Source organism: Tursiops truncatus, chromosome 11, assembly GCF_011762595.2.
Source record: "Tursiops truncatus isolate mTurTru1 chromosome 11, mTurTru1.mat.Y, whole genome shotgun sequence".
NCBI classification, from domain to species: domain Eukaryota; kingdom Metazoa; phylum Chordata; class Mammalia; order Artiodactyla; family Delphinidae; genus Tursiops; species Tursiops truncatus.
In genome coordinates this window covers 62,435,563-62,460,665 of record NC_047044.1, presented here as the reverse complement: position 1 = coordinate 62,460,665, position 25,103 = coordinate 62,435,563, and the positions used below count along the sequence as shown (strand labels likewise).

The window sequence follows — 25,103 nt, the reverse complement described above, 5'->3', positions numbered from 1 at the left end:
TATTAGGGCGTTATTTGGAGCTCAGAATTGTTTTTTCTTTTTTTAAAATTTATTTTATTGAAGTATAGTTGATTTACAATGTTGTGTTGGTTTCTGGTGTACAGCAAAGTGATCCAGTTTTACATATATATAGTCTTTTTCATATTCTTTTCCATTATGGCTTATTACAGGATATTGAGCATAGTTCCCTGTGCTATACAGTAGGACCTCACTGTAGAATTGTTTTTTCTTTCTCTCTCTTGCTTTTTTTTTTTCCTTTGGCCGCACCTCATGGCTTGTGAGTTTGAACCCAGGCCCTCAGCAGTGAGAGTTTGGAATCCTAACCACTGGACTACCAAGGAATTCCGAAATTGTTTTTTTCTTATATGGATGGACACATCTAACAAGATAGGACCTAAGTGGAGATGTCCTTGCATAATTTAATTAGGTTTCTCTAAAAGGACTAGGTCCTTGTCTAGCAAGCAGGAAATCCATTAAAAGGCAGAATAAAATTTGGGTATAATAGTACAACTGGAGCCACTGGAGAGCAGCTGTACAAATCACAATTCAGACAATGTAAAAGTAATAGGACAAATGTATTTACTTATCAGATTGAAAATCTTTTTCAGTTGCAGGATGAATATTGTATTTGTAATACTTAGGAGAGTAAGTGCTCATTCTGGTCGCTAAAGACAGAGCAGGAGACAGAAATTTCCCATGGTAGAGGAGGAAATGGGTATTATTCTGCTAAAGGGGACTGGAAGCCTACAGAGCATGCCTCTGTTACACACACACACACACACACACACACACACACACACACACACGCACACACAGAGAACACACGGTAGGAGAAGGGTGCAGCCCAGTGAACAGAAAGGAAAACCTGAGAGAAAGCTGCAAGTTGAGCTCACATTAGGAGGAAAGTGGAGGCAGGAGCAGAAATTAGGTACCGGGAGCAGGAAGCAGAAGCTGGAAGAGACAAACAGGAACCTTCAATGAATACACAGCATTTGGTGTGCCCTGGAGGGCTTTTTTCTGCAGCTGAGCTGAAACTCAGTTACAGACTCATATCCAAGAATAAGACCACAGTTTCTTTCTTTTTCAACTAACTGCTAATCCTGGCAAAATCAGCCTCACTCACATCTACCTGAGGCTAGATCAGAGTACCAGCTCAGAAGAGAGAGCTCTTATAGCCTTCACCCAAGGAGTGTCTCATTAACAATTCTTTAGTGTCTTTCTACCTCCCACACCTGACACCCCCCCACCCCGTGGCTCCCTCTTGAACGGAGCCTTCCACAACAAGTGAAAAGGCGTTCCTCCCCTTAACATCAAATTAATGGACTGCTAGCTCAAATATCTGACTAACCACAAGCTTCTACCTCACCAGACCTACCAGATTCCCATTATTCCTCTTCCTTTTTTCCATACACCCTTTTCAAATTATTTAATGAAGGTTAATACGGCAGCTGCCCAAGGGCCCTTATAGCATCATAAAGACAAGAGGAGCCCAACATGGTAATATGCCAAGTCAGAGTGGTTGTGGCTGTGCATTCCCTTTATTTCCTCTGTCCTGGGCTCTCAGCCACTTTTCTGTAATCGCCCCCATGTCTATTCAGACAGCAGGAAGCACGGTCAGTGCCCAAACCTCTACCATTATGGTAGGCCTGGCCCACACCCTGTCCAGGCCGTCATGGCACGCCTGAACTTGCATAGCCACCTTTAAAACACTGCCAATATTAGAAGGTCAGACATTTTTTATCTTTCCAATATATTTTTTCAGTTAGTAAGATGTTTTTTCGTCTCCCCTCCCTCACCATTTTTCAAATGTCGAAACTAAGGTACCAGGATGTCAGATGCGTTACAGAAGTTTGCACAGTCAGTAAAAGAATTAAGATTAAAACTCAGAATTCCCGACTCACAACCCAATAGAGTATTTTCTCAATTGTCCTGGAATAAATTTCCATAACTAAAGGAAACGCTTTGGGGAAGGGAGCAGATGCTAACTAACCCAAATGAACATAATTTCACCACAGCATTTTGAACAAACGACAGTCTTCACTTTGTTTCAAATTAAAATATGCAGATAATATCTTCAGGATATTCAGGAATGAGTGCGATAATATATAAATAATTGATGTCCCTAAACACTGTCATGTCTTTCCCATCTGAGGGATGTTACAGGCCTTCTGTAGATCAGCATCTACTTAAAGCTTTTTCACAATAAATTTTTATGACTTCATCTACATTCTTTCACTCTCTTGTCTCATATATATTTTTTAGTCTAATGAAGGCTCCAGTTGGGGTACACGTCTGTGTGTGGGAGGGGAGCAGGTAGCAGCTGGCCATAAATGGTGAAGCTAATTAGCCTTTAGACACAGTGAAATCAAAAGAAAAATCTGTATTGATGTCAGGCCTCCATTCCTCAGATAGAACACTATAAAAAGCCTTTCATTTCCTCCTTACAATTTGTACAAAATATCTGGGTAATTAAATTGAAATTCTTCACCATACAGTAAATGGTTGGGCTGGCTCTGAACAGCCTTAACCCTTCCCCTAGCTTTCTGTGAAAGCATTTTGGAGATATTCACACCTTAAACAGATCGCTCTACATGTAGAGGAAAGGTTAGTGCTCTGAGAAAGCAGTAATGATGTAGGCAGTGAGAAAAGATTCTAGATGCCCTTCTAGCACAATTCTGGTAGATTTGCAAAATAGCATAAAACCTCCTACCCTGTCCATGGAGGAAGGGACAGGGCACAGAGGGTACAGCCTCTCATGCAGGCTGCCATGTTTTCTCTATACATCCATCAGCAGGACCAGCCTAGGAACCTGGGATAGGGCTATCCTAGACCAGTAGCTGTTCCCAGGGCCAGTCACATCTCCTTCCTTATCATTTAGGGAGTAACTTATTTCAGTGGGAGAAACATTTAGGGAGTAACTTATTTCAGTGGGAGGGCATAAAGCTTAAGAGATCTCTGGGTCTCTTGAGTTGAAAGGTTCTGATCCTTCCGAAAGGGCCCACTGAGCTCTAGACCCAGAACATCTATTTTGAGAAGGAACCTGCAACGTCAACTTCATTAGTGCCAAGTCTCATCAACTGAATTATCTAGCCAGTGTTCAAAACAGATAAAATCCTTACTTTTAAAGACCAGTATCATTTATGGGGTGTTTTTTTGTTTTCTGTATTTTTACTTTATTAAGCTAAAATTTGAAATGAATTGAGTCTTTACCTTAGATGTCCTGTTTTCAATAACAGACAGGAAACAAGGAGCAGTTTTACCAGGACGTGTGGGACCCACAAATCTATTCTGAGTGAACAAGTTCATTCTTAGCTGTATGTAATTTCCCAGACTTGAGAAACAACTTCTGTTGCATGGTCTATAGCCACAAGACCAGTTATGCCAGCAGGTCTTCCTATAAACACTAAAGTATCTATATACTTGCCTGCAGAAGGTAAAGAGTAACTTTGAGGAAGAGAAAATAAATGGCCTGTAAATAAAGTGGAGATGTGATTGGGTACCACCCTGAGCTCTGTACACCATAACCATTTGAGCTTTGGACCATGGGCAAACACAGGCAGTGAGGCCAGTTTAACCCCAGTCTTTATACAATGTTCAAAACCTGAGGTGTATGTCTGGTGCAAGCAGGCTTGTCTGCATTCTACTGCTGGGTGACCAGAGCCAAAAAGGCAGGCATGAATCTGGGGCAGGTGCAGAGGGAGCTTTTCTTCCATCTCCTCTCCCTGGTGTGCCAGGAAGACCTAAGTGAGGTGCATTCCTTCGCACACTGCTCATCAGCTCAGACCCTGGAGTATGAATCCGGAGGAGTCCCAAAGGTCCAACCCAGGACCAGGAGATCTGGCCCAACAGTTGAGGGAGGTAAGCAAGACTGGACTGAGAATTCAAATATACTTGAGAACAGATTTTAGTTCTTAGATCAGCCACAGAATTTCCCTAGTCCCTCAGTCACACAGAATCCATGGCCAAGTCAGCTTTGTTAGCTGTTCTTCGTCCAGAACCACAACCCAAGGACTCACATCTGGGCAGGGTTGCTGTTGGAGAGGAAATTAACCCCGTGGCATTTGCTACTTTGTTGGACTTCAGATACTGGAAAAAAAAAAAAAGTGCTGATGCCAGCATGAGCAGAACTTTGAGGCCAGAAGAGAGGGTCATGTTAAGTACATGTGCAGATTCCATCACGCAGCTCAGTTCTTTCTCCCTCATTTACTTGCTTTCTCTTGCTACTTTCTTCACTTTTTGTTCCTTTCAATAAACCTTACTCCCCTCTTACATCTCTGCTTCCTCTAAAATTTTCATGTTTACCTTCTTCCCCCGACCTCCCCTTTCCTGGATTCTCCCCTTTCCTCCCTTTGTTCCAAACCCTCACCTATGTCTTACCTCCATCCTTTCTTTTTTTTTTAAATTAATTTTTATTGGAGTATAGTTGATTTACAATGTTGTATTAGTTTCTGCTGTACAGCAAAGTGAATCAGTTATACATATACATATATCCACTCTTTTTCAGATTCTTCTCCCATCTAGGTCATTACAGAGTATCTCCATCCTTTCTGTGCATTAGAACTTTCATCAAGAGACCAATCATGCCTACAGTTGTGCGATAGAAACATGGCAGATGTGTGCATGAGGTTGAGGCAGTACAAACCACCTTAAAACTAATTCTACCTATTGAGTTTCTCTCAAATGTTAAAACCTTTGAAAGAAAACCCAGCTACTTAAGATAGCACCAGAGGAGGAAGACACTAAAGAAGTATAAGATATGTTTGTTATTAACCAAGTGGGTAAATCAACACTGCATTAGCAAAGCATTCAATTAAAACAAGTTAGGTGAGCAGCCTAAAAGAGGTGTTGGATTTTTTTTTATCTTTGTTTATTTTTATGGGAATATTTACTTGTTCATAGAAAGGGAAAATACTGCTTTTAAAAATTAGTGAATGAACAAAAAATAATTAGTAAATGAAAGGAGACCACAGATTGAGTAGCCTAGTAAAATTTTCCTCGGGTACAAACATTTTGGACATTCCTTAATATCTAATATTATAACCTAGTGTAAGTGTTATTTGAATAGCCATTTTTATAGCAAATGGACTGGTCAACCCCCACTGGAATGCACACATTCTTTCTTTAAACGCGCTGACCACCAATCATGTTATGGCCAAGTTCCTCAGACCAGGGAGCCACTAAATTTGTAACACTGCACATTCCCATCCGATGGGCTGATTTTAACAGATTTTTCATATTGCTCTTTGTATAGGTTTTTACCCATTCATAGATTTACGAATTTGGACTTAACAAGAAAAAAAGTCAGGTTATCTTCTTTAACTTTGGGTTTTCTTTCATGAGCTTTCCAGATTTCAGACTGGAGCGGTATCAGTGAGGCTTCCCACTCCTGGCTCAAACACCTAAGCAAGAGCAGCAAGATTTCCAGGGAAAGTGACTGGCTCACGTGTGCCCTTATTTGGCATTTTCATCCCCAGGAAAGCAAAAACAGGTTATAATGAACATAAAGATAAAAGATGCAATGAGCTCTACTAGTAAACCAATGTCTACAAGGCTCCAAGAGAAACTACCATCATACCTTCACTGCTTTGGGAGGAGAACTTTCAGAAAGGCCGGAAGCTCTGGCATCTGGACTTAGTGGCTTGGGATGCACAGGCTGCTGGAACTCACTCTTAACCTGGGAGTTACCTGCTTGAGTTACAGAAGGAAGACATTTTATAGTACCTCAAGGGAAGGCTCAGAAAAGGTTCCTCCCCAAAGCAAATTTTAGGCACCTCCACTAAGGACAGGTCCTTTCAACACCAGGAAAAACATAGCTTTTCTGTTGAAGAAAAGCATTATTCTAATGCTAAAAACTATGCTCTTACGTTCTCTGGTCTCTGTTCTCTCACAAGTGTTAACTCAGAGGCTTTCTCACCCTTTGCCACATGCAGCGGGAATCCAAACCTCCCTACATAAGGAAACTTCTGCCCTGTAGCATTTGTCATTTTTTAAGGCTGTTTATAGACTTTGATGGCTTTTTGGTAGTTAGCAACCCCAGCAACTCCTTCTGGGGCGTTTCAACTGAACTTGGGAAAATGGGGGAATGTGAGGGGAGAAATTTCATAAGACAGGCTCATGTATATGAGTGTGTATAATCTGACACCATCTTTTTGGGACTCAGTCCTATGGCGAACATCCATGGATGAAGATTATGGAAAAAGACTCCATAAAGTTTTTTTCATAGTCATTGACGTGTCACCTGCATAAGTTAATTTCCTGCCAATATATTTGTTTTATGGAAAACTCAGAAGAGGCACAGAGAAGTCATTCACACAGTTGCTAAGGAACCATAAAAGATTCCCTAAAATCTAGAGTTATGTCAACAAAGTACTGAACGATTATGGCTTATTTTTCAAAAAAATGTTTTGCAAACCTAGTCAAAACTCAGAAAAATTTCTAGTCCAAGGAAAATGACTGCAAAAGGAATGTTCTTGGATTCAAGCAGCAAGTTTCTAAAATTTTAAGGCAGGGTTTACTAGAGATCTGTTTAGCTGATACTTCAACTTCTCGCTGAGTTTTCAATGTCTAGTAAACTAATTAACCTGAGGAGAAGCTAGACATCCATATATATTTAAAAAAATAATACACTGAACATCAGAATCAAAAGTGGACATAGTATATTAAAAAACAAAGGCTTTTGTCTTTGGGAGAAGAGAGGCTCAAAATGATTCCAAAATAGGATGAAAAGGTGATCAAATTCAGCACCCACAGGAAAATATCTAGAATCTAGCCAGAGGGAGGATTATAGTATCTATTTAGATAAATAAGAAAAAGATATTTTTTAAAGGTTACTCAAATACCAATTCTTTATTCCTGTTAATGAATAAAGTCCTTCTTGGCCAACCTTCTATTAAAATGAAACTTCAAAATTATAGTTTTTATAGCATTAACCCTGAAAAGGTTTGGTACAAAAGACAGGATAAGTTCAATGAGAGAAGCATCGAAAGTATTCAGCTGGCCACAAGTTAATCATATTTCATTGAATTTAACTTCTCTCTTAGGCATGGGATGTGTGAAGGGTACTCAAGCATCAGTCCTTAAAACCAAGTGAAAGATCTGATCAGCTACATTACTGGGTTTAACATGTTACACATTCTCAGCACTGACAGAACTGGGGACCACCCCCGCCAACCAAACAGGGGCTAGAGAACAAGACCCTCTTCCACCAGACCTAAGAGTGAAAGCTTACGGGAATCATCCTCAGCAGGTGCGGAACGGGCTGCCAGACTATTCTCAGATGCAGAAACCTAGAAAAAGAAAGGCGGGGTGGGGGTGGGGTGGGGGGTGTGGGGTGTAGGGGTGGGGGGGGGTGGTGGATTAAGAATCACATTAAAAACAAAAGAGCAAACTGCTATTAATGCCATTAAAACCTGCTGACTCCAGTCAGTCACTGGCTGCCTGGGGGAAATAATGGCCCCCAGAACAGCTGAGCATTTAAACAAGAGGCAGCAAAATGTCTTTTATGAGGATATTAACATGCCTCTCAATTACAGAGTAACACAAATAACAGACTGCAAGCAACTGCCCAAAGTGTGCATTATCTTCCTTTATAAAAGAAGTTCTAAACCATATCTTTGTACTCTCAAAAAAAAGGCGGGAGCGGGGAGGGTACAAAACAAAACCCTCTATCAGGGAGAGCAAAGCTCCTCACCACAAACCACAACTCGTGTAACTGTAACTCACTCCAAGGCAAGATAAAGTCTTTACATATAGGAACTATTCTTTTATTATCCTAACTCCTTATTTCCCAAACAAATGCATTCTGCTGAAACAAGCTTGCTGGTACAGAAGACCTTCTGATAGCTATAAAACAAATTTATCTAAAACCAACCTTTGGTATTATCTTCAAGGTTAGTTTCCCTTTCTAGTTCTGGTCTCAAAATGGCAATGTTTAACAAGATGGCAAATCTTACGTATAGGTGATTATTTTCCCCATTTGGCATCAAATTTAAATAAAAGTACTTTCTACCAGCTCTCTCTCCTTTCTACTGGCCCCTAGGCCTTCCTGGTATCTTCCTCCACACTCAAAATCATGAAGGGTCGGGATTTCCCTGGTGGTCCAGTGACTAAGAATCCGCCTTCCGATGCAGAGGATGTGGGTTCGATCCCTGGTCAGGGAACTAAGATCCCACATTCCACAGGGCAACTAAGCCCGTGCAGCCCAACTACTGAGCGTGCGTGCTCTAGAGCCTGCGCGCCGCAACTGAAGAAGCCCACGCGCTGCAACGAAAAGACTCCACATGCCGCAACAAAGATCCCACGTGCTGCAACTAAGACTCAATGCAGCCAAATAAATAATAAATAAATATTAGGGAAAAAAAAGAAAGAAATGCAGAGAACTTCTAGTGAGGTTATGAGGAAGGAATTCCACCCCCCCCCCAAAAAAAATCATGAAGGGTCAAGAGGTGACCCAATGTGCACTCCTCGTGAATATTCTTTCATTCAGATGTCAGGGATTTTATGGGTGATGCTGAGTGTTTATATCAGGATGTCTAATGTACTGAATAAATTTACAATGGAGATTAGGTTGTTGGCTGACTGCAGCGTAATCATTTTTTTCCCTTTATTCTCTGTTCATTACAGGAGTTGTGACATGGTATAAACCAAACCAGTATAATAACAGTTAACATTTATTAAATGCTTACTATGTTCCAGGTATTGGAATGACCACTTTACATGCGTTATTTCATTTAATGATACGAAATAAATTTTCTGAAAGTTGTGCATGGCCATAAAAAGCTCTTCAATTCTTGCTAAATTAGGAGGTGCACCCATCCCAGGATGTCCTTCTTTCACCTCCAATTTAGTCACCTTGAACCTGCAGGGTAAACTTAATGCCAATCATGACATCATTGCACACGCCCAACCAGATGACTTCACTGCAGGAAGAGCCAGGAAAGAGCATGTGAGATTTTGCTCAAACACTTCATTAAAGAAAAGCACAAATTCATTCACAAGAGGAGAACGGGAAGACAATACCTTGACAAAATATTCTATTTCAGGCAAGTTTACCCTGGCATTAATGTCCTTTTGTAACAAACTGAAGTTCAAATAGTTCTTAGGTATTGGTTAACAAAAGCTAGGCAAAGAGTCAAAAGGAGAGCTGAAGCTCTGAAAAAATTTATGAATTTTAAGGCAGCCAAGGGTTCATGAACCTACAGTATATACTTGAAGACTATGTACTATCTTTATCTCCTCTCTTCCCCACCCACTTCCCAATTTGTGATTCAGCTGCAATGATACCCTTTTAGGCTATAATTAAAATGTTCTGATCCTCCAATTCAGCTCAGAGTTCCAGGTTCAAATCAATACGAAGACAATCAAGAAGGAAACATGAAATTAGATATAGGGACAATCCAAGCATGATTTTCCAGATGATCATTCCTCAAATTATGCTCCAAGGACAGATGGGAGGATTTCAATGCTGGGAATATTTTTTTCTCTTAAATGTCTTTTTTACAGTATATAAGAAAAATTCCAAACATATCACTTATACATAAGATATAATCTCCCACTTAAAAAATGGGAAAACCAGGCAGTCTAATGAGAGAACTCACTTGATACATGACATGTGACATGGAAATAATGCCTGAGCCCACTGTTTCAAGGATGTATGTAATTTGATTATTTTATGATTATGAAACACATTACTGCCATGTAGTTTGTCTTATTATCTCAAAATACATTTGTGATATAGTTTTGTAAAATAAAGCGATTTGATGTTCCTAAATTTTTTCCTGTTCTATTCTTTGAGTCTAATATTGTAGCCATTAATCTGAGACTATTTTTCTGTGTGCCTCCTTTGGTCCAAGTGTGTAGTATATCTCATGAGTTCCTGTTGGTATGCTGTCAATATATCTATTTTAAAGTCTGTTATAATCAAATAAGTTTGAGAACTATTGCTCTTAACCCATTTTAATTATCTCCTCACCTTTTGTAGAATGGCCTCAAGGGTGTTAATATGTGTAACAGAAACAATGACTATACTCCTATTAGTCACTGTAATAGACTTGAAAGCTCTCTCCTCATCTAACTTAACATTTGATTATCATATTGACAGAAAGACCAACGAGACTGGGTAATGGATTGGCAGAGAAAATGATAAATTCACCTGACATATATATTGTTACTTAATCCAACTAAGCCATCCATCTAACCATAAATGTATAAAACCTGATTTGCTTAAAACCTTCCCATGGCTTTCCTCCGACGCAGGACTACAATCATACTCTTAAGGGTTTTTCAAGACCCAACCTGGCCCTCTCCCTCCACCTGTCTCTTGCCATTGCCTACAGGTACTTCATGTTCCAGACAAGTCATCTTGGTTGGGTTCTCTGGTTTCCAAACCTCTGTTGTTTCTCCCTTCTCTTTCCTTACTCAACCGTCCCCTTATTCACTTGGCCTATTTCCACACATCCCTCAAGACTTGGCTCAGATATCACCTTCTTTTTTTTTTACATTTATTTATTTATTTTTGGCTGTGTTGGGTCTTTGTTGTTGCATGCGGGCTTTCTCTAGTTGCAGTGTGCAGGGGCTACTCTTCGTTGCGGTGCGGGGGCTTCTCACAGCGGTGGCTTCTCTTGTTGTAGAGCACAGGCTCTAGGCACACAGGTTTCAATAGTTGTAGTGTGCAGGGGCTCAGCAGTTGTGGCTCGCGAGCTTTAGAGCACAGGCTCAGTAGTTGTGATGCACGGGCTTAGTTTCTCCACAGCATGTGGGATCTTCCCGGACCAGGGCTCAAACCCACGTCCCCTGCATTGGCAGGTGGATTCTTAACCACTGCGCCACCAGGGATGTCCCAGATATCACCTTCTTGAGGAAGTCAGGTTAAGGGTCCTTAGTCCAAGCTTCCAGGGCCCCTCATAGCCCTTTCACGGCACTTGTTATACTGTTTTACAATAGCCAACCTACACTCATCTCCCTCCTACTCTGTTAGCTTTCTTGCAGGTAAAGACCACGTGGAATGGTTTGTTCACATTTAGTTGCTAAGCTCAGCATTGCCTGTGCTTAGCATAGTGCCTAGCTTTCAAAATACTTTGAAGTGAAAGAATGACATTTTCTTACATAAAATGTGTTAAATTAATAATATACAAATAACTTTGAAGATGATATCTCTATTCAAACCAGGTTTTTAAAAATTACTTAAGCTCTAAGTCCTCTGAGCATTTGCTGGGCAAAAGAATTTTCCAGTGAAGGTTCATTATTTGGTCAGCTATAAGTTGCAGAGCTCCCCAATCAAAATTATGTGACCTCCAAAAAAGACAATCTGTCCTGGCAGCTGTTACCAAATTCCCAGACACTCTACAGCCTAGAGTTAGAATCGTTTCTAATTTTAAGCATCTAATTTAGAACACATGCTTCCCTGGCAAATGGACATCAGACTTTCCAACCCACCTTTTCTCCATCCTGATGGGCGATGCAGACCTCAGGACCCGGGGGCACATTCTCCTTTTGCTCCAATTTATGAGTTTTGATTTCACCACCACTAGCTCTCAACTCATTCTACAAAATAAAAATAGTCTGTGAATTAAAAAAAAAAGTCTCACGATTCTCTTCATAGCACATCTATTAAATAAACTTGGAATGTTAAAAAAGAAATTATTTTAAGAGGCTTTAAGTCAAATCAACCCCCTAACTCTCACAAGCAAAACCCATTGACTTGTGAAATGACAAAAGCAGCTTTGTGGACACATACCTCAGAGTTAAATATTTATACAACTAGTCTAAAACTGGATGCTCATTAGAATACAGACACACACACAGACCACCCCCCGCATACAATGTTCTCGTGATTCACTCTTCTAGCAGCAGAGCTTGTGGGAATGCAAAGCTGGTGAGTTTTACCAGAAAAGACCATTCTGGAGCAGGGGAAAGGAGATGCCAAGTGCCAATAATTAAGAAAATATACTGACCATATATATATAAATGCCCGGCCTGGAAAGAGAGACAGCAATGATGTATACATATAAAAATTGAAATTATACTTAATGATACCATAAAACAGCCTTTCTTTGTGAGACTTTCAAAGACATGTTTTTAGCATAAAATTCATTCAGTATACTAAAGACATACCTTATTTTACTTCTCATAATAGAGCTTCAACATAAAAAAACAGGCATAAGGAATCAGAAGGAGTAAGTGTAAACATATTTGTTTTCCTTGCAAAGAACACTTGGGGCAAAATATTAAAATTGACTTTATTACTAGATCCATAATCAGTACAGAGGTAGATGAATGCGGACATTTCCTACCTTTAGTCTGCTAGTTATCTACTACCCTTCTGTTCTCTGTGACTCCTTTAGGCATGGGGAGAAAAAGAGCGATTTATGGCCACAAGGCCAACGAAGGGAGTGTGAGTGCAACTGACTCAGGTGTGGAATTCCAGGTTGAGCCCTACAGCTCTGGAGGTGCGTCTATGAGGAGGAGCTGGCAGCCAGCACTACAGAAACCAACAGTACAAGAGCCCAAAACTCATTTGTGACCCCATCTCAAAGCCCAGCCTCCGGAATCATTGCCAGAGAGAGTGCGCCTTGCTACAACCATGCTCTGTAAGAGGCCTGAGAAATTCTTTGGGGATGAGATAAAACGTGCTTTTTATAAGAATTCCTTAAGACTTCTCAACTCTTAAAATTTACAGAGCAGGCGAACCGCAATGCAGAAACTCTTATTTAGGAGTTAAAAAAAACAAAGTCACTGAACAGGTTTTTCCACTTAGGGAGTCACCTGGTAAGAATGTTTATAGCAGGAGGGCACTGAGAAGCAGCAAAATCCTGTAACAGAGGGAATTAAGCTCCACAGATCATCTGTTTGCTGTATCTCCTGACCTGCCTTTTAAGAGAAGTCTAAATTTGCTGATTTTTCACACTCCCAGTGAATAACAAGCCTGTGATGTTCCACTTCGCTACTGATTTACACACAATATCTCTTCTTAAATCGATACTGAAAAATCAAGATGAGATTACTCACTGCCTAGAGACTTAGTCCACCAATAAATACTATTGGAAAATGCATACTTCATAAGGTGGGGGAAAGAAGGCTCAGCTCCTGGAATACACACTGTGATTTCTAACAGGCACTAGTTCAGCCTGCCAAATAAAAGTGAATACTGTTCTTCCAATTTTATTAAAAAATAACAATCAAGAGATTAATAATTTGTCATTTGAAATCTTAGAAGGAACAACTGTTTGAAAGATATATATGTATGTGTACATGTGTATATATGTGTGTGTACTTATGAATAAATGGCATTTAAAAGGCAACTTCAAATAAACAGTTCAGGGCTTCCCTGGTGGCACAGTGGTTGAGAGTCCGCCTGCCGATGCAGGGGATGCGGGTTCGTGCCCCGGTCCGGGAGGATCCCACATGCTGTGGAACGCCTGGGCCCGTGAGCCATGGCCGCTGAGCCTGCGCGTCCGGAGCCTGTGCTCCGCAACGGGAGAGGCCCGCGTACCACAAAAAATAAAAATAAAAAAAATAAACAGTTCAGTGTGTCCTCCTGCCAGTTAAGCCTAGGAAAGTATAAAGTGGAAAGACCCTCCATGCTACTTAGAATACATTTTTGTGCTTACTGAGTATGTCATCTTCCTGTCATTTCTCCCCCTTTTTCCTATCCACTATTCTATTTGTTTAGAAAATTATTACATCATAAGAAGTGAAGATTAAGTAGACCCTATGTTGTATGATTTCATTTACATGAAATGTCCAGAACAGGAAAATCCATAAAGACAGAAAGCCCCTGGGTTGCCAGGGGATGAGGGAAGTGGGGAATTGGGAATCACTGCACAGGTATGGGTTTCTTTTTTTGGGGTGATGGAAAATTTCTGGAATCAGACAGTGGTGATGATTGCACAACCTTGTGAATATATTAAAAATCACTGAATTGCATATTTAAAAATGGTGATTTTTATGTCAGGTGAATTATATATCAATAAAAATTGCAAAAAACACCCCATCCCACATTAATGTTGAATATATTCAATATTTCTCTCCAGTATTCTCCCTTTCTTCTCTCAAAAACAAAAATAAGTGTATATGTTAAAACTAATAAAATACTATCAATACTTCTTTAACAACAAGATTAAGTAAAAGCAACAGGAAAATTCTCATTGACATTACTGGATGGTAACATCACACAAAAAAATGAGTGGGGTGGGAATGAGGCCTAGGAAAGCAAAGTCAGGATTAGAACATGGTGAGGATTATGAATGAAGCTAGGGTAGGATTTATGTGAAGAGAGAATGGCTGGGGACCAGTAAGGAGCCAAGGCTCACAGGTCAGGGTCTGGAAGACACTTTTAGTTCCCGTGCTCAGTGACCATTTGCTGGATGAGTGAACGAATGAATGATGCTGAACACATACTGTATAGTTGGTGGAACTGCTTTGTTTGGACACAGCTGCCTGGTACTTGGCCATTCGATCCTTTATGGAGGTTTCTGACAGGCGTGGGAACTCCAGATTTCGCCTACTCTCGCTTTTCTCTGAGTTGAATGATGAAGGTGACAACTGACCTGCAAGCATTGCAAACAATGTGCTTTATTAGAAGATAAAATGTGATTTGAACGATCTCAAGATTCTAAATTTTGGGCTATTGTAATCTAATATAATCAACCTCTTCTATTAAGAATACAAAGAAGGGGGACTTCCCTGGTGGTGCAGTGGTTAAGAATCAGCCTGCCAATGCAGGGGACACAGGTTCAAGCCCTGGTCTGGGAAGATCCCACATGCCGCGAAGAAACTAAGCCTGTGCGCCACAACTACTGAGCCTGCGCTCTAGAGCCCGTGAGCCACAACTACTGAGCCCACGTGCCACAACTACTGAAGCCCATGCGCCTAGAGCCTGTGCTCTGCAACAAGAGAAGCCAATGCAATGAGAAGCCCGCACACTGCCATGAAGAGTAGCCCCTGCTTGCCCCAACTAGAGAAAGCCCATGCAGGGACGAAGACCCAATGCAGCCAGAAAATAAATATAATTAATTAATTAATTAATTTAAAAAAAGAATACAAAGAAGGAAATCAGGATTATAACTGTCACTTACAAGGTAACATTCACTTACTTTCCCAACATTAAAAGGAGAACCCTTACCATCACTGAGTGTTATATATTTTGAAATTTTTGTTCATTTAACATGTGAAAAAATTAGATGGCCATGCCATTTTAATTTGCATTTCTTTGATTCCTAGGAGGCTGATGGTTTTCCTATATTAATTGATTTTATTTTCTTTTGTGAAGTGCTTGTATATGCCCCCTTTAAAACATAATAATTCTGCTCTCAAGGTGTTATGTTAGCATCAGTAATACAGGATAACCAATCCTGACAGGGGATAATGTCCATCCATGGGAGCCCTCAAGCCCCAGATGACCATGGAGCCAAAACTGTCGGTAACAGTACTTCCCTTATAATCCTGCAAAGTTACCCTTTGGTTAACACAGGTTACTGTTGATAAAGTTGGATTAAAAATACAGAGAAGCTATTTGGAAAAAGCAATGAGATTTGGGAATGGCTTGTATCTAGCAGCCTTTCTTTTCATTCGTACCACTCTTCCTTTAAAAGCATCAGCTTCGAGGTCAAAAGGTATTGTTACTAATGAGTACTTCCTAGAAAATTTCCCACACATGGAACTCTCTGCTTACCTGGGCCTATTTCCAAGTCATCCAGAGAATAGCTGTTTTCAGAGATCTTTCTTCCACCTGCGCTTCGGCTTTGGGCCCGAAGAATCTGTTTGGAAGACAAAACCCAGCAATAAGCTTTGCAGTGAGGATGGGAAATCTTGATGCAATGTTCAAAAAGGAGGCCTGCAAATCTCCTTTATAAATAATATCCAGTAGAGATTAGATTTTATATTAGTTTTTTTTTTTTTTTTTTTGCCGTACGCGGGCCTCTCACCGCTGTGGCCTCTCCCGCTGCGGAACACAGGCTCTGGATGTGCAGGCCCAGCGGCCATGGCTCACGGGCCCAGCCGCTCCGCGGCATGTGGGATCTTCCCGGACCGGGGCACGAACCCGTGTCCCCTGCATCGGCAGGCAGACGCCCAACCACTGCACCACCAGGGAAGCCCGTTTATATTAGTTTTTATATACAACAGAGTGTGTTTTTAGTATTATAAATATCAAGCACTACATAGTCACAGGTGCCCAGGGGAAAATAAGTAACTCTATACAGGTAATGCTTTCTGTGAAATATCACTGCCTAACCACCTTAACCAGAAAGCCTCAGAATTTAACAATCATTGGAGCAGAATCCTCATGTCCCAGATGAAAATGATGTCTCTCCAAACTGCCAAGTCCTGATGGCAGTATCTTCTGTTGGCCTTCTCCATCCCATTTTATCCCTGCTGTTGCTGCCTGGTTCATGTCTTCATCATCTTTTCCCTGGACTACTACATTACCTTTCTTTTCTTTTTTTTTTAAAGGAACATTTATTTATTTATTTTTTGGCTGTATTGGGTCTTTGTTGCTGCACACGGGCTTTCTCTACTTGTGGTGAGCAGGGCTACTCTTCATTGCGGTGCATGGGCTTCTCACTGGGGTGTCTTCTCGCTGCGAAGCACAGGCTCTAGGTGCGCGGGCTTCAGTAGTTGTGGCTCATGGGCTCTAGAGCGCAGGCTCAGTAGTTGTGACACATGGGCTTAGTTGCTCCGCGGCATGTGGGATCTTCCTGGACCAGGGATCGAACCCGTGTCCCCTATGTTGGCAGGTGGATTCTTAACCATTGCACCACCAGGGAAGTCCTTGCATTACCTTTCTAATTGGTTCTTCTGCCTTCCAATCAAGGCTCTATGATGCTGCCATTATCCCAAGTAAAACAAAAAAATTATCCCCAAATATAAATCTACGTTACTTGACTTCCCAGGTGCACAGTGGTTAAGAATCCGCCTGCCATTGCAGGGGACACGGGTTCAAGCCCTGGTCTGGGAAGATCCCACATGCCGTGGAACAACTAGGCCCATGCACCACAACTGCTGAGCCTGTGCTTTGGAGCCCGCGTGCCACAACTACTGAAGCCCACGCGCTTAGAGCCCGTGCTCCGCAAGAAGAGAAGCCACCGCAATGAGAAACCTGTGCACTGCAATGAAGAGTAGCCCCCACTCGACGCAACTAGAGAAAGCCCGCTCGTAGCAACAAAGACCCAATGCAGCCAAAAATAAATAAATAAATAAAATTAAAAAAAATCTATGTTACTCTCTTGTTCAAAATTCTTTAAGGATTCCTAATCAGTCCTTGAATTAAATCTAAAGTGCTTAGTATGTCACAAAAGACCAGTTCTAGATCTGGTCCCTTCCTACCCTCTCTGGGTATTCTCTTCCTTACCGCTTACCCTCCAGGAAAAGCAAACCACTGGGAGGTCCATGATATTGTAAATGAGTTCCCTCTACCTGAGTTACTCTTTTATCCTTCTATGTCTAACAGTGCCTGTTCCTTCAAGACTCAGTGTAAGCTAAGCAACAGTCCCTCTGCATCTGCCCTACCTCTCTTCCATAAATCTAAGTAGCCCTTTCTCTGTTCTCAAGGACCTGGTCACACTTCCATTACAATGCTTAACAAATTGTTGCGCATCCCTCTACTGGACTGGAATCTTAGTTTACTGAGGGCAGAGACCATGCTTTTATTTTTTTAATTAATTAATTAATTTTTGGCTATGTTGGGTCTTTGTTGCTGCGTGTGGGCTTTCTCTAGTTGCGGCGAATGGGGGGTACTCTTGGCTGTGGTGGGCAGGCTTCTCATTGCAGTGGCTTCTCTTGTTGCTGAGCACAGGCTCTAGGTACGCGGGCTTCAGTAGTTGTGGCACGTGGGCTTAGTAGTTATGGCTGACGGGCTCTAGAGCTCAGGCTCAGTAGGTGTGGTGCACGAACTTAGTTGCTCCGCGGCACATGGGATCTTCCTGGACCAGGGCTCGAACCAGTGTCTTCTGCATTGGCAGGTGGATTCCTAACCACTGCGCTATCAGGGAAGTCCTATTTTTTATTTTTTAAATAGAAAAGTGGAAGGTACAGATTTATTTAATAAAAAAATGATTCCCGTAAATGACTACATTTGTATCTCTCAAATTTAGGGTAGATCTCTAATGAAAGTTCCAAATTCTAATTTTACGACTAGAAAAGTAACTGAAGAAAGCCACTTAGTAAGTATCAGAGGATGTTCCCAGACATAAAACACAGACAGTATGTCATGTTTATTCAGCTTGCCATGAGAGCCTTCAAGCAGATCCTATCATTGAAATCTCAGTTTATTTCCAGATAACTTAACGTGGAAAAGATGTGTGAAATCCAGTATGACAGGAGACAAGAGTAAAAAAGATTTAGCTCCCTTTTGAATTCAACATTAATAAATAATTATTAAACCTTTAAGTTCAATGGACTAATCAACCAACAATCAAGTTTAAGACAGTGAACTATCCCTTTTTCAAGTCCTCCCCACGCCCCCGCCCCCCAGCCCTCTCTCTCTCTCCTTGGAGATAGAAAATATGCCACTTCAGAAATCAGAGCCAAGGATTTGTTTTGCTTGTACCCTACCAAAAAGAATACAGTTTCTAGCAAATTCGATATATATTTAATGTACTGCATCTCCAGTCATCTTTGCTATTTACATTATTGGTTGAATCTATTTACAAAAAAAAAAAAAAACTAAAAGAAACTGTAGCAACTCTAACCTTGCCACATCATACTCGGGTCAGCTGCACCAACATCAGTCACATCCACATGACTCCTATGATGCAACGCATTTTTGCTCTGGGAACAGCCTACCATTTGGAAATGAAGATTATCAGCCAAAGTGAAAAGATAAGTTTGGCAGAATACCCTCCATCCACATTTTTCTGTTTTTAAAACATTTCTCATTTGCAGATAGTTAAAGGAAATTCCAAAGATTTATTCCAAACGCTGCTGCACTGTAAAAAGATCATTATAAAAACTAAAATTTTCAGGGCTCAAAAAGGGAGAAAGCCTGGAAATATACTTTTTTTTTAAAAACCAAAAGGGAATGGGTTCTGCAGTCTTAACATTGGAGCAATATTTCAAATATTTACATTCTGTCAAAGGTAAATTTCAAGCATAATTCCAAGAGTATGTGTTACATGTTGCAACCTGCTAGGAGTTTAGTTTTCTGTTTGTGCTTGAAGTTCTTACACTGGTGTTATTGAGAGCAAGACCATTTAGAACCAGAACACATGCCCTGCAAGGTTCTTTGGTTTTAGATGCATAAAATTTCCCATCTTCACTAGCTTTTTATTTAAATCTTTGGGTTAAATAGCCATTTCCCCCCCCGCAAAGAATTCATGAGGGTTCAATACTCTGAATTATTTTCTTTCAACTATTAAAAAAGTGAATCTGCAAAGTCTTTTGGTCTTAGAGAAAAACAGAAAAACGTCTCTGGAAATCAAAGCTATACTGACACTGGTTCTGAGGAGGAATACAGCTCGGAGATTAGATGGCTTTTAATGAGCTCCCGGGTGAAGCACTATGCATTTCTTTTAATACCTTTCCACCTCCAAACCACTCAAATATAAAGAATGACAAGATCCCAGTATACCTGAAATGAACACAATACTGTAAAGCAACTATACTTCAAAAAAAAAAAAAAAAAACCCCAAGATCTCAAATTCATTTACTATTCATTTTTGATCCTCATTTTACAAGTGGTAATCTGAGGTTCAGGAAAAAGGTGGGGTTTCCTCCAATATTTCTCAAGGAAAGTAAAGGAGCACAAAAAGAAAAGAAAAGAAAAGAAAAAACCAAACACCAGGAATTCTGATACTGAAATACTCTTCTGTAACACATTTTTATTACATTTCAATCTTTTTTATTCAGATGCCTGAGGCAGCCTTAATCATCATAATCTGTTAAGAGAGAAAAGATAAGACACTTTAAGACTTTCTGGAATTTCCTAAGGCTTGGCCTCACCCCACCCCACAAGTCCTCCTTCCTGTCAGCTGACTGCAGCAACTCTCATTAATGTGACCACCCCTTAAATATTTTCATTGAATCCATAAACCAAATGCATCAACATTTACCGGTAAGAAAATAATAGTCTGGGGCTTTTAGCCAGTAGTCTGTAGAATTTCTTTTCTCTGCAAAGTTTTCTTTAAGAAATAAAGTAATTTAGGTCCCAAATGTCAAGTAAAAAGCAGGATTTCCTGTCCTGTGTATGCTTATTTTCAGGAAAAATTCTCTTTAAAAGTTGATTCTCAACACTTTAATTTACTGAGAGCCATTTCCTTCAACCATTCAACTTTGACCTTCCTTCAGACTCTCTCATCCCTCCGAAGTCAAGCGTGGAGGAAGAATGACTTTTAGGGAAAAATGGGACTTTGCTGAACTATGCATGGAGATCATATGGTGTAGATAAAATCTGGCCTTAATTTCTCAAAATACTGAGAGAGAAACATTTCCTTCTCCAGGGACCCTCGCAGAAAAAATACAGCTCATTTAAGTACAAAATACACACAGAAGGAGCACTTATCTCCAGGCAGGGGGATTTCTCTCTCTCTCTCTCTCCATATATATGTGTGTGTGTATATATATATACACATACATATATGTATAAATAAATATATATATATATATATTTTTTTTTGGTTGCACTGCGCAGCTTGCGGGATCTCAGTTCCCCAACCAGACTGAACCCGCGCATGGCAGAGAAAACCCCCCGAATCCTAACCACTAGATCACCAGGGAACTCCCATATTTTGTATTTCTAAGTGTTCTATAAAAATTATGTATTACTCTTACAATTAGGAAGAAAAGAAAGGAAGGAGAGGTAATACTTCATATTTTTAAATTAATATAAATAGATAAGAATGATAAAACCAAATGCTGATGAGGAACTGCTGGGGAATTAAATATGCCCTTAGATTGTGCTAGCAGTGTTACAGAATTATGTCTTTTGACCACGGTAACATCATTCAGTAATATAGCCCCCCCATAACTAAAAATAAAATGTTTCTGCCAAGATGCTTAGAGCTTTTTTATTAGGCTGGAAGAGAATCTAATTACTGGGGAATGATTAAAAAGTATAATGGGGCTTCCCTGGTGGCGCGGTGGTTGAGAGTCAGCCTGCCGATGCAGGGGACGCGGGTTCGTGCCCCGGTCCGGGAAGATCCCACATGCCGCGGAGCGGCTGGGCTCGTGAGCCATGGCCGCTGAGCCTGCGCGTCCGGAGCCTGTGCTCCGCGGCTGGAGAGGCCACGGTGGTGAGAGGCCCGTGTACCGCAAAAGAAAGAAAGTATAATGAAGTAACATATTGCCATAAAAGGATAACTACATGAACTAGGAAGATACAAAGGAAGGTCTATATAAAAAAGACCAAACCAAAGATAAAGCACACAAAACAGTGAGCACACAGTACCTAAAACCATGTAAAATCTAGTTATGCAACGATAAGGATACCATTGTGCACAACTGATAAAGGTTACTCTTTTTTCCAGGCTTACTTGGCCTTTTCTGGTTTACTGTGGTGTGTGTGTGTGTGTGTGTGTGTGTGTGTGTGTGTTCAGATGACTAATTTATATAAGAAAAACAAACCTCCCAAACTCACAAGCTTCTAACTCAAGAGTTTCAGTACAAATCTCTTGCATTCCAGTGTATTCTCTTCATTGCCCTGATGTTTTTTACTCAGTAAAAAGACTATAAAACGTAGGAAGAGGACAGATAGAAAGCTAAAGTCTTTGAGAAGACAGCTGTTAATATGTTTTAATTCTTTCCTGGTTTCCTTAGATTTCAAAAATACGTAAGGCCAGATGTTTTTATCTAATAAATAGCTATTATAATATCCATGAAGATAGTGTTTATGGTAGAAGGGGTACTACGCAATTTCAGTTCTTGTTCTGATATTAATTAGCCACATGACATCGGGCATATCAGTTAATTTCTCTGACGTCAGCTGTTTCCATCTGTAAAATAGGGATTTTAATATCCTGCGAACAATGAGCTGAATTAAATAACATTTTACAATCACTTATAGTTCTAGGATTTCTGTCAACGATCTTGATAGGGATTTCTCACTCATTGTAACTCCTTAATGAATTAGAAGGCTAAAGGAAATGACTAATCAATTTATCTGGATACACACCTATGTTGTTTAATCCAGGAGTGAGTCCAGTAGCAGAAAGAAAAGGTGATTTTGTGGGGCAAATGATGTCTTTCTGGCCCCTACGAACTCTAATGTAGCCAACCAATGCTTAGAGAATATTCCAGTCTCCTGATATTACTTTTCAACATATTTTATTTTAATAGAACCGGATAGAAACCAGTAAGTAGTTAACTGGCATGAAAATAAGCAGAAAAGAGATGACTGGTCTCTAACTGACATATCAAAGACAGCCATTTAGGGCAACAAACAGAAAGATCACGATTCCCCGACTGGCATCTTTATATCTGGATCCATTATTGTCTTACCACAAAAGACCAAAGGTTTACTCAGAGTTACTAACTAGGTAAATAAAACTTAATTTATACGAGTAGGAGGTCTTTACAAGAAATGTACCGCTAACAGAGAGGTCAAAATAACACTGAGAACTTAAGAGTTCATCAACAGATGAATGGATAAAAAAGATGTGGTATATATATATATATATATATATATATATATATATATAGGTTTAATCCTGACCCAAGCAAAAGACAATACTTTAAATAGGTGATGAAGGTAGAAATACACCTTCCAAATATTTGGTCTGTATTCTCCTTTCCAAGGATTTGTGTGAACCAGATAAGTTAGGAACCAACCAGAAAGAATTGAGACTTAAGGAGCCTGTCCCTACATTGTTTGGTGATTTGAATAACTGCATCAAGGCCTTTGAAGATTATGGATTCAAATGTCAACATGATGATAACTGAATATTGGTTATAACTGCTTGACCAGTTTTCTCATAAAAGAATGCCCGGAATAGTTACTCTGGCTACGTAAAACCCAGATCAACATACACATGGAGCTAGGGATGCTAAGCCACATGCAATGTATGTCACTGGGGGGTGGGAGGGGGGCTTCTTTTTCCTCATAACTTATAGGTTACATTCATCCATCCACTGCTCATTTGCTCATAGGAATTAGAAGTATCATGTTCGACTAAAACATCTGACCAGAATAACCTATCTATTCACCAAAGGTAGAGGATAAGTGAGGAACAGCCTTTAATCAGTTCTCATTATTTATAAGTTATTTGAGTTCTAAGCTTCTTTTCTCCTTTTTACTAAATAAACACTATGAGCCAAGTCATTGTGCTGACCACTGGGAGATAAAAGCATCATTACTTTGAAAGACTTATAGACTGGGGAGTGTACAAATTCATACATGACTATTAAAGAAAGCATGATATAAGTGACCAAAGAGAAGTAAAAAGAAAATTCTACAGGAGGGTGAAGGTAATTTCATCTGGGAAAAAACTGAGGTAGGTCTCACAGTCTTCCTAGACCTTGAGGAGTAAGATTTCAAGAGGTAGAAATTAGGGGAAAGATATGACTGATTTAAAATGAGGAATAATCCAGGGTTTGAGTATAAGATTGGCTATGAGACTGGAAAGGTAGGTTGAGCTCAGACTGTAGAAGACCCAAATATTAAATATGGATTAATTCTGAGACATCCTAAGTTTCTGATCAAGGGAATAACGTAATTTACAACTATGCTTAGAAAAATAAATAGCAACAGTGTGGAGGATGGAAGGGAAGAAAAAAATGAGAGGCTAATAGGAAAGGTTGCAGCAATACCACAAGGCAAGATGTAATAAGGCTAAACCATAGAAGTAAATGTGGGACCTCTTGGAGAGAATGGCCCATACTTGAGAGATGTGTAGACTTATGTAGATGGCTTAGTAAGTGACTGACTGAGAAGAGGCAGGCACAGAGAAGAACTGATCCCAAGCTTTACAGACCAGGAGATGTGGTGAATGGTGATGCACTAAGGGACACCAGGGGTAGCGCGGGTTTTGGTTGGAAAGATAATGGATTCTTTTTTAGCCTTCTTGAATTTGAGTGCTTAAGGGATATTCACAAAGAGATGTGTGATCCGGCAGGCAACCACAAAATTGGGGCTGAAGCTTGGGTTAAGAATTCAAGATTAGAAGCTAGTTTTGGGATACGTCTCTTGGAGTCCTGGAAAGAGATGAGACTACACAGGGAGGGAGAAAAAAACAGGACTGCAGAGAAGAGATCAGGAAGAAAAGTGGACAAGAACAGAAACCATCTCAGACAAAAGGGAGCAAGAGAGACTAAGAAAAGTAGAACTCAAGCCAATTAACTTGGCCTCCTGTAAATAACTCTGATAAAAAGATTTAGGAGATAAAAGATTTAGATCATGCATTTCCATTATCTATGTGCTCCCTGACCCTGCTCAGCTAGTTAGTTGAGATTTAGTCCAGTTCTTTAAAATTCTATTATGGAGACAAAGATTCACATGATTTGTACCTAATATATGCCTTTGTCTCACAGAAGTACTAAATTTTTAGCTCTGAGGTAATCATTCTTACTTGTATACTCTTGCTCCGAAAAGGACTGCTAGTGTCTCCACCATATTTCTCAGAGCTTCCTTCCAAAGATCCAATTATGTAACTTCCTGATTAAAGCCTTATCCATATTAAAGCTGAAATTATGATAACAATAACCATAACCTAGTTTCAAACTGATTAGTTATTCATTAAACTAAGGTAGACAAAACTTTTTTTTAAACAGTTTTACTGAAATACTAGACAAACATTTTTAAAGTAATCTAGACTGTTTCCAAAATGGGTAATGATGCTTATTTAGAAGCAGCTATAAAACCAAGGGCAGTTGTGTTTTACATTCCCCAAGCAGTCCATTAAACGACAAATGACTATTTAATCAGGAAGTTTAAAAAGTACCTCCACCCAAAAAAAAAGCCCAGGTCAATCTTAGAACCCCTCCATCTTCTTAGACTGTTAGCAATCAGGCTGAGTGCCAGTCTGAGCTGGTAGGACCTTTCTTTATATGAGAATTTTTTTCTCTGCTTTGACCAGCCACAAAGAGACAGGCTTATTCTGGCCCATCTTTCACTAGACATTTACAAGAAAAAGGTCTCTCACCAGATCCTTGCACATAATCAGCATTTTGTTTGCTGC

The 25,103-nt window shown here is 40.1% G+C and overlaps 1 protein-coding gene across 2 annotated transcripts in view; it reads right to left on the bottom strand.

Annotated features, from left to right (window-relative positions):
- Nucleotides 1-25,103, bottom strand: part of LIMA1 (LIM domain and actin binding 1) — an 83,248-nt gene that overhangs the window by 5,651 nt on the left and 52,494 nt on the right. The window contains exons 5-9 of one of the 2 annotated variants that reach the window (XM_019934458.3): nt 15,671-15,755; nt 14,398-14,546; nt 11,434-11,541; nt 7,229-7,286; nt 5,576-5,688 (exon numbers count right to left, since the gene is read on the bottom strand). In XM_019934458.3, coding sequence (XP_019790017.1) covers nt 5,576-5,688; nt 7,229-7,286; nt 11,434-11,541; nt 14,398-14,546; nt 15,671-15,755 — 513 coding nt within the window. The remainder of the gene's footprint in view (nt 1-5,575; nt 5,689-7,228; nt 7,287-11,433; nt 11,542-14,397; nt 14,547-15,670; nt 15,756-25,103) is intronic. The other variant, XM_019934462.3, reaches the window with a different exon arrangement.